General features: G+C 36.5%; 1 protein-coding gene across 2 annotated transcripts in view; it reads right to left on the bottom strand.

Moving 5' to 3' along the window:
- Nucleotides 1-13546, bottom strand: part of ALCAM (activated leukocyte cell adhesion molecule) — a 98968-nt gene that overhangs the window by 56000 nt on the left and 29422 nt on the right. For both annotated transcript variants that reach the window (XM_075194906.1, XM_075194905.1), the window contains exon 2: nucleotides 4119-4219. In XM_075194906.1, coding sequence (XP_075051007.1) covers nucleotides 4119-4219 — 101 coding nt within the window. The remainder of the gene's footprint in view (nucleotides 1-4118; nucleotides 4220-13546) is intronic.

Genomic DNA, 13546 nt, shown 5'->3' with positions numbered 1-13546 from the left:
CCTTTAAAGTTGCACTTTTTAATGAAAGACTTGCTTTCAACAATTTTTAAAATTGCATTTGTAGCTCACCTGATTGAGCTAGAGAGTTGGGCAAGGTCTCATTTTAAACCTCTTTGTATGGGCTGGTATATATATATATATATATATATATATATATATATATATATATATATATATATATATATCTAGCTATCTCAGCATCATGTTTCAATATTTAAAATGTAACAATTTCAAAATCAAAATTTTGATTTTCTCAAGAAGTCATATTTTTAAATTGTAAGAAAAACATCTCAAAAAGTGTTCATACTGTTGTTAATAAATGCCCAAAGTTTGATTTTGGAATCATGATGGGATCATCTGCTACCAGAGCTTTCATTTTGAACGGTTTGCTAAAATAATGAAAATGGGAACCATCCAGGCCTGTTCATTACTTTGAATTTATCTCCGTAAACAATCCTTTTGATGTTTATTATGTGCTATGATACATTTTGTTAAATACTGAAATATTTAAAACATTTGTGATAATTTTATGTCTATCACATATTATCAGAAGGTTTATTACAGATCATTACCATTTGGTGCTGCTGCTCTGGATGGATGGTGCTACTGGATGGGTTGCAACTGGCTGAAGGCTTCATTTTTTTTTTTAATATTTCCATTTCAGAAAGGGTGCACATTCAACCTGTTGGAGTTAACGAATTAACCTTACACGAGAACATCTACCATAGTAATTCATAAAACATCCGGCTTCCTGGAGTATAATAAAGATGGTGATGGAGCAGCTGGATGGAGGAATGTCACTATCGATGTTTTCATCTTTCTCCAGAATAAATGCGAGCCACCATTTCTTGTCATAGACAGCAGTTACATAACCTCTGATGTCAGCAAGCGAGAGCCGATACTACATTATCTTGAGGAACTGAACAATGATATGAGTAGCCTTTTAAATGGGTTGATACAATAAGGTACCTGTCGCTTTCCTCCATCTTAATTCTTCTTTACTTCTCTATACCTATTTAAAACACCAACTACTGCAAACATTGCTCTAAATCAATTTAAACACCACAGCAGGCTTGGACTGGGTTTCAGGGGAGACGGGAAAATAATTCCCATCAGACTCTGCTGAGAGGTGAGAGGAGCATGTGCTTTGTTCTGATTGGAGGAGCCTATCACAAGCTCCTCTGACCCGTGAAGATCAGCAGCAGCCTCATGGATTGTATCTTCTCTGCCTGGCCGGGTGACTGAGGCTTCTTCTTGTGAGTACAGCATCACTCCCAGTATGCTGGGTCACTCCCTTCCTGCACTTCTCCTCCAAATTGCTGTTCCTCCCTGCTCCCAGCACATTCTCCCAGTCTAATACTCCACTGAAATTAAACACTCCGCTTTTTCAACTGAGACTCAAATGGTCCCAAGTCAGGCTATGTTTGGGTATGTTCAAATTAGTGAGACATAAAAGGAGGATCTATATTCAACACAATTGTGTTGAGTATCCACGTAGAGTATATTTCAACTTGAGTTAAGTATACACGCCTGTGCAGAAGTGGGAGCAGACACTGCTTGTAAAATATCATCCCCAAAAACACCTGAAGAGGAATGTGCATTCCTCTAATGAAGTGAACTGGAAAAAATATTGTTCTGTTTATTTTCTCAGATGTGTAGTGCCTCAAATCCAATTTTCATGAATGACTCAAAACTGAAAGCTTCTGTAGCAGACATTCCCATCATGATCCCAAAATAAACCTTTGGGGATTTATTAACAGTTTGAACAATTTTTGAGATGTTTTTCAACAATTTAAAAATATCACTGAGAGAATCAAAATTTTTGAAAATATTTAACATTTTTATAGAAACATGATGCTGTGTTATATATCACATGAAAGCCCACAAAAATATGTTTTAAATGAGACCCTGCCCAACTCTCTAGCTCATGTTTGTCCAACCCGCGGCCCAGCATGCCTGTAAATGTGGCCCAGCAGGAGTTTTGGATGTGGCAAGGGGGCAACACTGAAAAGAAAAATCCTGCAAAAAAAATAAAAAAAATACTTACCTTGCGGTCACGGCAGCTGGCGCTCCGGCTCCCTCCCTGGTCTCCTCCTCCGTGTGGCACTCGCAGTGAATGTCAGGGGTGACGTCATCACACCAGACATCCATTGCGTAGCGCAGCACAGAGGAGTCACCCGCGCGAACTATCAGCAGCAGTGAAAGATTATCCAGTATCTTATTGTTGTTACTCTGAATTTGGACTTTCTGCACCATGCAATTATGAACTGGTTGTGTTCTCTGTATGTATCTTATATAAATTTTAAGAGATAATTGTATTTTTAATATTTTAAACCATTTTAAATGTGCAGTGCTGAGTAGGGTGAAAATATCACCCACTGTTACCCTCATCGGAGGCTGCTCCATGAGCCTGTGGGTAGCACGGTGGCTTAGTGGTTAGCACTTCTGCTTTACAGCACTGGGGTCATGAGTTTGATTCCCGACCATGGCCTTCTCTGTGTGTAGTTTGTATGTTCTCCCCGTGTTTGCGTGTGTTTCCTCTGGGTGCTCCAGTTTCCTCCCACACTTCAAAAACATAGTGGTAGGTTAATTCTCTGCTAACAAATTGACCCTAGTCTGTGTGTGTGTGTGTGTGTGTGTGTGTGTGTGTTAGGGAATTTAGATTGTAAGCTCCAATGGGGCAGGGACTGATGTGAGTGAGTTCTCTGTACAGCGCTGCGGAATTAGTGGCGCTATATAAATAAATGATGAGCCATTTTTCCCGCCACCCTATCTTTAAATCTCTGTAGATTTCTATTAGTCCTCCTGATGCTACCTATATCGGTGACCATTTCAAACTGGTCAATAAAAAAAATGATTCATGGGTGCAGAAAGAGAGAAAAAAAAGTTTTTGGCATATAATTCCCCGAACCCCACTAAGGGGCAAATGCAGGTAAGTTAAATTGTAGCTGGTAATGGGACTACTGCTTTAATCATGATTCTGCAACAGGTTTCCTAACTCTTGCTAACTTCATTTCCAAGTAAGTTTAATATGTTAACTATGTTTTCTATGGTTTTTTTCAATGATCAGCTATCGTTAATGTTAGTGTATTTTATGTGCGGCCCAAACCAACTCGTCGTCTTCCAATGTAGCCAAGGGAAGCTAAAAGGTTGGACACCCCTGCTCTAGCTCATCCAGGTGAATTACAAATGCAATTTAAAAAAATGTGAAAAGTAAGTTTTTTTGTTAAAAAAGTGCAACTTTAAAGGCTTATAAAACATTTTTCTAAAATCGTGTTGATTTGATGTGGAATGACCCTTTTTTTTTTTACATTTTAAAATTTTCTTTTTACTTAAACAAAACAAAAATAATCACAAGTAAAACAAAAACAACCTTACATCCACCATATAGTCCCTTTCCTTCCCACTACTGAAGGTTGCTAAGTACACACACACTGGACCACAGATATAGCTTGCATATGAGAATGGACACACACCACATCTTAGGCTGGGCAACAGGTTAAGCGCTGCTTATTAAGACTGGGCAACAACTTAGGTGCTACCCATTAGGCTGGGCATCAACTGTGGATCCAATTATTAGACTCATGAACAGATATGCATTAAAATTGGAATCAAGTATGGTTCTGCACATTATATGTGGCACCTAGAGGAATGTCGTAGAGAGGGTGGTAGGACGACAAATGATAGGGTATGGTAGTTTTCACTGATACAGGAAAAGAACATTTTTCATCACTAAAAATAAACAAACAATCTCAACAAGAAGAACGCAGGTGATTCAAATGGATATAAAAAATATTGTCTGAGCAGACAATCCCACAGTGTGCGCAGCTTTTCTTTAGAAATAATTATAAGCAAAACTACAATTGATTAACCACAGTGGAAAGATTTTTATAAAATAGGTAAATAAACCGCAGAACCCACATTTCCCCATTATAGAGTCTCTATTGACTGAAAGTACCAAGCAAAGCATTGCATTTTATTTTTTTTTAAATGCAAGGCATATAATGTAGTGATATTAGAAAGTTCAAAATGTTAAAATGTCTTGTTCTAAGATATTACAAAACAACATGTGGCAGACCACAGGGATTTTCAGGTGTATCACAAAAAGTGTTACTTACATATTTCCATTTTCCAAACAGGAGACCATCAAGTTTGTCTTGACCACAAGGTATATTGATTGTTTCGCCATAAATTGCACTAACTGTATGTAATCCAAAACCTATTAATCAAAAAATAAGCAAATGAGTCACAATGTTTTAGAAAAAAGACAGAATCAGCTTATTTTATCACACATAAGCAGATAAGGAAGGTGTAAAGGATATGGCTTCATACGTGGGAAACACACATACTTCACATCAAACATTTAAAAACAAACTCATTTCTTCAGACAACTATGTATTTGCTTACACATGTGAAAAAAACCGGTTGTACATTTAATTTAAAGCTCTTTAGAGTGGAAAAATGTGTACAAGACAATAGAAGAAATGTTGGATGTCCTTGATTGAGACTATTACAATAAAAAATACAAAAAACAAAACCTACATCCCTAATTTAGCTATGGCATCATAACATGTATTTAGGAGTTCATTTAAGTTACTATTCTCTTACAGTAGTATAGTGAGGTTGAAAAAACCCCACTTGAACCATTTGCTATAGAACTATATCATAATGTAAAGAAAGTGTGATGGTAAGCATTTGGTTTCTGTAAAGGAGTGATCTTTGTCTGTACATTCTTCATGAAGTATTGATCAAACATTAGTGCTTTTATTTTGCACAAACATTTCCAGACAGTCTTAATAAAGCAAATCTTAAAATATTTATTTTAAAAAGTCTAAGTACTTTAGTAGCAAAAATATTTCATTTAGATCTGTGAAGGAAGCTATGTTTAGAAGTGCTGGAGAATCATCCAAATGTTGAGTGATCAAACATTTAAAGCAGGGATTTTTAACCTCTTTTGTACCACTTTGGCTGTCTGGTGAAGCCTATGGGCCCCTTCTCGTAGCCCATGTACCTATCTGCACCAAAACAGATGACAAAGTCAGAGGTATTGTGCTTTGCTCTATGCATTCATAATTGAAGAAAATACTGAAAATAAAGATATTATTTTTCCCTATCAAAGACCCCATTAAATACATACATAGACATACCTGGTCCTCAGGTCTGTGTATGTATGTATCAATAGATAACCCTTAGCTAAAAAAAAAATTCAAATGTCTAATATTAGTTGTTTGAAAAAGATACAAAGTTTTGTTCAGATTTGGTGATCATGCAAGTGAGAAAGCTACAAATAAGGACTAACATGAGGAAAACATTTTTTTGAGATATTATCCTGCTTATTTACTCTTTGTTATGAATATGTGCTAAATACATTGTCTGTATTAGACTATAAACCAGCAATAATCTGCTTTGAACAGGCTGTACACCCTCAAATTACATGCAAGTCTTTGCCACTCCACCCATAAAATTCACCACACCAGCCTAACCCTAACAGAGTTCAGCCCTGGTTACATGTCATTACTATCATCACAGCCAGAAACACTTGTGTGATTTCACTAGAGTTTTCCAGGCACAGTAGGCCTTACCACCACCAGAATAGAAGCAGCATTCAGAGCTTAATGGTTCTGGACAAGTGCATTGGAGGTGAGGCTGTGACCCAGAGAACATTTTCAGTGCAGTAAAAGAGGGGGAATGCAGAGAGCAGTGTTGGCTGAGCGTACTTTTAGGTCAACACGGTGACTAAGATTTTTCCAGCTCTGATGTAATAATGGTAATTGGAACATACTGTTGATTAGTATAAATAAGGTACAAGACCACAGTTTTGCTTTTCGCAGACTCGCAAAAAACCTGTTGCAATGGATTTTATAATCAACTTATGTTTAAGTTTCATCCCTGCCTTATTCTATCCCTAGAGAGAGGATAGAAGGTTACTTAGAGCAGGATAACTGTTTACATGTGGACTAGTAAGGAGGTTAGTTACTGTGTGTCAATCATTCAATAGACTAAACTTTTGTTGTGTGTCAGCAGCATATTTGTGTTTAAACATTAGCACCATTTGTTACCACTGAGTCACTGCAGGTACATTCATAACTTTTGCGGATGTAGCACTGCAAAGGGGAGGTCAGCCAGTACAAAACATGTAAAAAAGACAAAAAAAAGTAGTTCACTAATCTTAAACAAAGTCCCTTTGACACAACTTATGAAGGGCTATTGCAATAATTTTCTGTAATACCAGTAATTTGCCAATTGAGCTTTGTTTCTTCAGGATAGCACAGTTGTCACTACAGTGACATGTTGAAATACGTACAGCTCATATGTCAGTACTGGGCGCCTCTCAAAGTTTCAAAAGTACATCAAGTGACCATAATGAGACAGTTCCTGGGTTTCTTACCAATCATTTGCCTTCTGCCCCAGCCTCAAGTGATGCATGTCAATTTACGCCAGAGAAATAGCAAGTATGCAGGATTACAAAGCTTTTACTATGTGCAAATGAATACATATGCATTGATAACTAGTCTTTCCTTTATCAAAGATTGACAACCCTTACAAGGTTGCAATTTAGAATATAAACACGCTTCTACTGTTTGAGGTTTTTCACTTTTTCTCTGTGCCTTATGAAGAAAAAAAACAGGCCAGGGAAAACTGCCTAAAAACTGTGTATATCATACAAAATTATTTTGTGTTTACAAAAAAAAAAAAACACACACACACCACAACATTTACTAAGGTTTTGTAAAATAAACATGCAGATGTTTGCTTTCACTGTGATTTAGGTGTTCCTCTATTATTGTGCATTAACAGCACAGAGGTTTCAAGGTTCGGCAATTGCTGGCTTGGAGGGATATCTTCGTTTAAGACAATATATAGGATCAGGGTCAGTACTGTATGTGACTGCAATTTGTTACTTTTGGTTTTATGTAGACATTTTGCAGATAAGTACTAAGTGAAAGTAAGAATTCAGCTTACTAAATGAACAATGATTTTATTTTTAATTTCTACTCATATTTGTAGTCATCTATGGGGATAGATAGATAATATATAGAGAAGATAAGATATATATATAGATAAGATAAGATAAATAAGATAAGATAGATATACACACACACAGACACTATACAATATGTTTTTAATTAGCCACTATATCAATGTTTGGCAACAGGCAGCTCCTTGAGACCTCACCTGCAGCGACTAACTTCTTACTGCTTGATTATCAGCTTGTAACACTTGTTTAAAATTCCTGCCGATATGTTATAACAGATATTTTTGTGATTACATGTATTAGTGTGTGGTCCTTTTGAAGGATAGCGGGTCACCTATGCGGCCCATGAAGCGTGTCAGGTTCCCTATCACTGTTGTAAGAGATTACTTTTCACTTAAGTGCAAATGTCTTGGTCTCTGTCCCACAATCTCTTTATTGCAGCCACAGCCCAGTGACATGTAGCAGTTCTGACATAACTGACAGTCTGGTGTGACATTACCAGGATGTGGCCAGATCTGTAAAGTTCCTAACATTACAGGCAGAAGGAAGCTACACACAAATCCCTAACTTTGGTTATAGTGTTTATAAAAGGTATAACAAAAAGCTAAACCTCACATATGTAGGAAACTGTCCTAATGTCATAGCATACCAGGACAACAAGCAAGCAGAATATGTTAGTTAGCTTGTTGCTATGTGACTGCTCCTATCCTTCTGCATGAATCCACAAATTTGAAGATTGTACAGAGCATTTCTGTTATCTTGTTAGCCAATCTCTCATGCTCTCTTTGAAATAAAGAGAGAAGCCCTAGCAAGCAATGGAAAACAACTGGTTGGACATATTGAAGCATTGTAAAACTATCAATTACTGAAATGTGTGTACTATATGGTATTTAGATTACTACATAATATTCATTTATTAACAACAAAAAGTGGTTTAACTCCCATTTTGTACGTGTTATCAAAAAAATATTTTTTAGATCATTTGGCAACTGTGGTAGATAACATCTAATGTTCAGTTGAGTAGAATACATTAAAAAAAACAACAAAATATTACATATATTACAAGTTTGTGTATGCTCTGGATATTTGAAGCAGAGACAAGTGTCATCCAGACTGGTAGAAGGCTGCACAAACCACACTGTGACTTTATTAATTACTGAATTCAATTAATGTGATATTCATGATATCAAATATCCTCGTTTCAATGATACGTTAGTAGAGAGTGGTGCTTATCCGATACTAACCATCTATTTTAGTCTAATAGCAGCAGGATCTCAGTGACACAGTTGCCAAGTTAAATACTGTTTGCGTCACAGGTTGCATTAGTCATACAGGTAATTTGGTAGCGACGCAAGTAACGTATCTACTATGTGTCGAGACTTTTTTTGTGAGACATCTTAATAAAGATCAAGAGAATGTGAATCCGCTATATTTTTTTAATCATTGCTTTCATTCATGGGTTTGCACGTGCAAATGGTCTCAGGTTTTTCCTGTGTTTTTTTTGTGTGTGTGCTGTGACCATCTTATTCAATTATACAGCATCTGAGAATACAGAGATTGCAGCAGAGACTAATGCTGCGATATCACTGGCTTTGCCTCCGAGTACAAATATACAAACGTACACAGCATGTGTCAATCTATTTTTTTCCTGCTGTTACAAAAGCACTTCCTTTCTAACATGGCCATTTAAAGCAGGGTGAAGAAAGAGGGCAAGGTGGACATATTTAATTAAATGATTTAATTATGTATTTTAGCAAGAAGAAAATAAAATGGAGCCACTTCTCACTTTCTAGCATGCCTTGGAAATCGCTGACCATAAAATAAATCAGTATAGATGCTAACATGGCTAAAAAATAAACCACTTAGCTGAGATTACTTGCAAATGCAGAGAATCAAATTTTAGCTAATCAGAGCAGGAGAATGACACTTACAGCGTATTAGCTTTATGTGTATATACTTTGTACATAGTTACTTTCTGCAACAAGATACACTTCTACAAACTCAAGATAAAGTCAAGATAAAATATCAGGATAACTTGAAATATGCACAGTGGGAATTTGTTAATAAAGAAACAATCAGATTACACTAATTTTGGCAAGAATAAAATGTGCAATGAAAAACAATACAAAAACAAAAGCTATTTCTTACAGCATTCACTGCAAAACCAAATAGAACATATTTTCTAAAGAATGGTGGAACAGTCATAGAAGAGATAAAGAATGAGTGCTTATCATTGCAAAGAATGTGAAGCACGCACTAAGTATACTAAAGATTAAGTCTGTTATTTTAAACATGTAGCGTATCTTAACTTGAAAGTACTAGTCTCCTCCACTTATTAAAACACATGGAAAAGCAGGCAAAAATAATTTCCGGCAAACAAGGACACAGTGAGGCTATCCTTTTCGATCCTACTGCATTTGGCACAAAGACATATGGGGTGGCTTTAATAAACCTGGTAAACTTCTGGTCATGGATGACATTATCACTGAGCTACAGTAGTTAGGGTCAGTTTTTTTTTTCTGGCTTTTAGAACTATTAGGATAAAGAGCCGTTGTCCAACTACACAAACTTTACCTATGATACGGCCATATGGGCCCCCAGGTGCAGAACGGTTGGCCGCTTCAGATTTAACCATACAAAAGCATCGTACAGTCAGACTGACCATCGGCCAGATCTCCCTGGATATGACCAATATATATTATATTATCATTTGTGCCACGTACCATACATATGCAGATTTAATAGGCATTTTTTTCTAATTCCATTTTGATAATTAAATATACAGCTCTCAATTTGTCACACTTCTCATTAACAACACCTAGAGACGGACAGGGTTGGGAAGCAGGTCTTGCTTTTAACCAAGTAGAAACAAATATGACTTCAGTGGATAGTAGTCATGTATATCAGATATACATATCAAAGTGTGGTGTCTAAATGCAACAATACAACCAATTGCCATGCTGAGAGTCTATAACAAAACTATAATAATCATGAAAAAAGATTAGTTGACCACTACTTAATCTGTGTTAGCAATCTTTAATGCTCAGTATTCTATTATGCATGCGATATCTACTTAGAAGAATCTGGGAGACCTAGGGAGCATATGTGGAACCCACTAATGCCCATGGTGCACAGAGTAATTCATACTATTAGGCCAATAAGTTGCCTTTTTATTTTGAGCTCATTAATGATAATAGTATTACACTGTGGTGATAACTAGTGCACAGTTACTTTCTATATTTTTTCACTACATATTTCTAACACGTAACTATATTTTTTCACTACATAAATCTAACATGTAACAATAAAAGGTTGAGATTTGAAAAAAAAAAAAAAAAAAAATAATGTTTTTTTATCTACATTGCTCTTTGGGGACAGTCCCCGAGGAGATTTACTTTTCTTTGTCCTTCACTTTCGTGGGGATAATTTCTGCATATGATTAGGGTCTTTTTTTCTTCTTTGTTGTGTTTCGGATACATTATTCTTGGTGTAAGTATTTCCCAACAGGCTGTGCTTTTTGTTATTATTTGTTTGTAGATGAACGATAGAGTAGGACAAGGCAGGTCCCACAGTTTACCTTCAGAACAATCAAATTACCCGACAGTGCTTCCCACAGATATGGATCAACCACGCATCTCTTTATTACAGCTCCTGTAAGAAAAATAGCAAACTGCTTTGTTACAGCTAAGCTACATTAGTGGTTTGTCAGCTGTGACAAATCATTACTGACAATTCACAAGTTCTTTAACACATAGAGTTGTATGGAGCTACACTGTGCATCAGTCTCTGATGCAGTTCACCACGCTGCATCTTTGTTGAATTGCACTTGATATTTTGACAATTAACAACCAGTGACTGTTATTGGAGATGTCATTTCATACCTGCAACATAACAAGTGGTCCAAACATAAATAAATCACAAACTGCAAGCTATTGCGTACTGTTGCAGACAGTTGCAAACAAACACTCCCTTATCTACTCTGCAATTAACATGGTCCCAACGCAATGTCTTATTATTCAAAAAAACTTTTCCCGATAACTTGAAAAATGTTCAAATTAGAAGTTACCCTCCATAAAATGATTAGAATTTACTAACAAAGCGTACTAAATGGGTACAGACATGAGCAATCTGGTCATAATTTACTTTGTTTCCAAGAATACCCCCACTGCTTACAGCACAGACAATAGCCTTTATTACATTTCCTGTAGTTGGCTATCCAGTACATGCTCCTTGTCTTTAGCTTAATGTAAAACAAATGTTTTTTTCCCTGGCACAACTATAAAACAGATGTAGATGAAAGAAGATATGGTCATATTTAATACAGGAAAAAAAAGATCTACATTTACCAAAGGAAAGGTCACAAAGCCTACTTGTCGATATGAACCAAGTAAGAGTGATTGCATGTAACAGTACATACAGAACTAACATTGGATGATGCATATAACTTTATTTAGACATTCAGCGGTTAACTATATATTGCATGACCACCGTTTGTAAATGTCCACATGCAGATTATTACCAAGCAAATGTAAAAGAAATGTACATGTTTATAAACTGAACCAAAAACATTTTTGTACGAAAAACAGTGTTATGATCAAAGCTGAAGGAAATTTTGAAAACCTCTTCCACAAACATTTTCCAGTAGAATCTGGCCTTACATGATCATTATAGCCCGAGCTGTATTCCAAGACTACACTCTGCAAAATGCAAATTTACAAATACAGTGAAAAATGTGTATAATGGACATGCAAATGCAGAATGTAAAGATTGTATTGCTGAATCTTTGCTCCCCCCACCCCCCAGTGACACAGCTCGTTCCATCATGAAACTAGATCTGTGTTAAGTCACTGCGATTTTGGTCTTCTAGCTATGGCACAATATAGCATTTCACAGACAATTGGTGACTAATAATTTTGTAACGATAAATTTGTGAAACTTACTTACAAGAATATCTATTCATGCATTGTATAGCATAATATACCTTACAATGACCCTACTAAAATTCCTTTAAATAATATATCCTATGTTGCCCAAAAGATCAGCATATTATATACCCACAAGTGCTCAATATATTCCAGCCTAGGATCAATATGTCACTAGTTTGTGAGTGGTTCTCCAATCAGCATTGAGATCATTCACAGCCACATCATTGGAGTTCTCAGACTCTGGAGCAGTAAAGGTGGTCGGCAAAGATCTCGGCTATATGAACAGTATGATATTTATGTAAGGGGAAATTTGGGTATAATACTATTTAAATGTTACATTAGTTTTTTTTTCTTTTCGAAAATTTGCACTATAATACTGTATTATTAACACTGGCCAGAGCTTCATTTCCAGTATTTTGTAGCAGCATATAACAGTAACTGTTACAGGATTATTTTCTCCCATGGTACTCAAAGTTCTGTTCAGTATAGGAAAAAGTACATGAAGAACATTTATTTCAATTATACAAGTAGAGAAAGGTCAGATGATCAGATCTGTAAAGATAATTAAATGCAGTCAAATGCCTTAGGGGGTACATTTTTAATGCACTTTGACTAGAATCTGAGTACTTTATTGCATTCCATCCTCATCTCCTGCTTATAATCCAGTTCATTGGCCAATTAGATTGTCACAATCTTTATACCACACCACGGACTGCTGGAAAGTTCACAGCAGCTATAAGTGAGTGTGTGCTGATCATAAGGGAGAACCAGCGCAGTGTATAGGGGGATAGAGGCCAGCAGAAAGGCAAAATGCGGGGTAAACCATTGGAGAGGGATTCAAAAACTCAGAAAAGAGAAAATAACTATCTTACATGATCCTGTTTCCCAGTGCTGTGTAAAATATACTTTGGCAGTTTGACAAAACATTTATTTTCATTCTTGTTGTCACCATCAAAAACACTATCCACATCAGTGGATGAAGGACATAACAGACTCTAGTGCAGCAGCCGGGAAACTTAAAAGAGCTGCCATATTGATTCACAACGCTGTTCAGACAATGTAAATCCTAGTAGTATGATAACTAGTTTCTTTTAGCTACTGTATTAGTGCAGCTCCATACTGTGTTGTAAAAATGGTAACAAATGCGGGGAACCACGTCAAAATGGTTGCTAGCGGCTGTAGGTGGTGGTGAGAACAACAGTCTAAGCCTGGGTACACACTACAGAAAATTTCTGCCAAAGAGATATTGTTAATGATTTTACCAACGACTGAAAGTCCCGATCAGCATTCCGATTCATGTGTACTCAGTTACATAATTTTACACCATGTACCTTCAGATCTGTGCTCTTCATCTGTCATAGCCATAGGCCGAAAAGTCTGTAACTATGTAAACTCTATAGAGAGCTGCCTACACTGCTGATTGTGAGCTCATACACACTTCAGAATTTGCCCAACATGGTTCATAGAGATTTTTAATCTGTTTGTAAAGTCAAATCAAATGATACGATGTGCTTTGGAACGATAAAACAGGATTGTGGGAGCGTACACACTAATGCAATAACTGACTTAACGGTTGTTTATCGTGCGACTGGCATGATGTTCAGGTGAAAAACCTGTACTGTGTACCCAGCCTTACTTGCTCAGG

Source organism: Mixophyes fleayi, chromosome 2 (genome assembly GCF_038048845.1).
Source record: "Mixophyes fleayi isolate aMixFle1 chromosome 2, aMixFle1.hap1, whole genome shotgun sequence".
Classification (NCBI taxonomy): domain Eukaryota; kingdom Metazoa; phylum Chordata; class Amphibia; order Anura; family Limnodynastidae; genus Mixophyes; species Mixophyes fleayi.
Note: the sequence above shows the minus strand (reverse complement) of the source record. Positions and strands in the feature narration are given on the sequence as shown.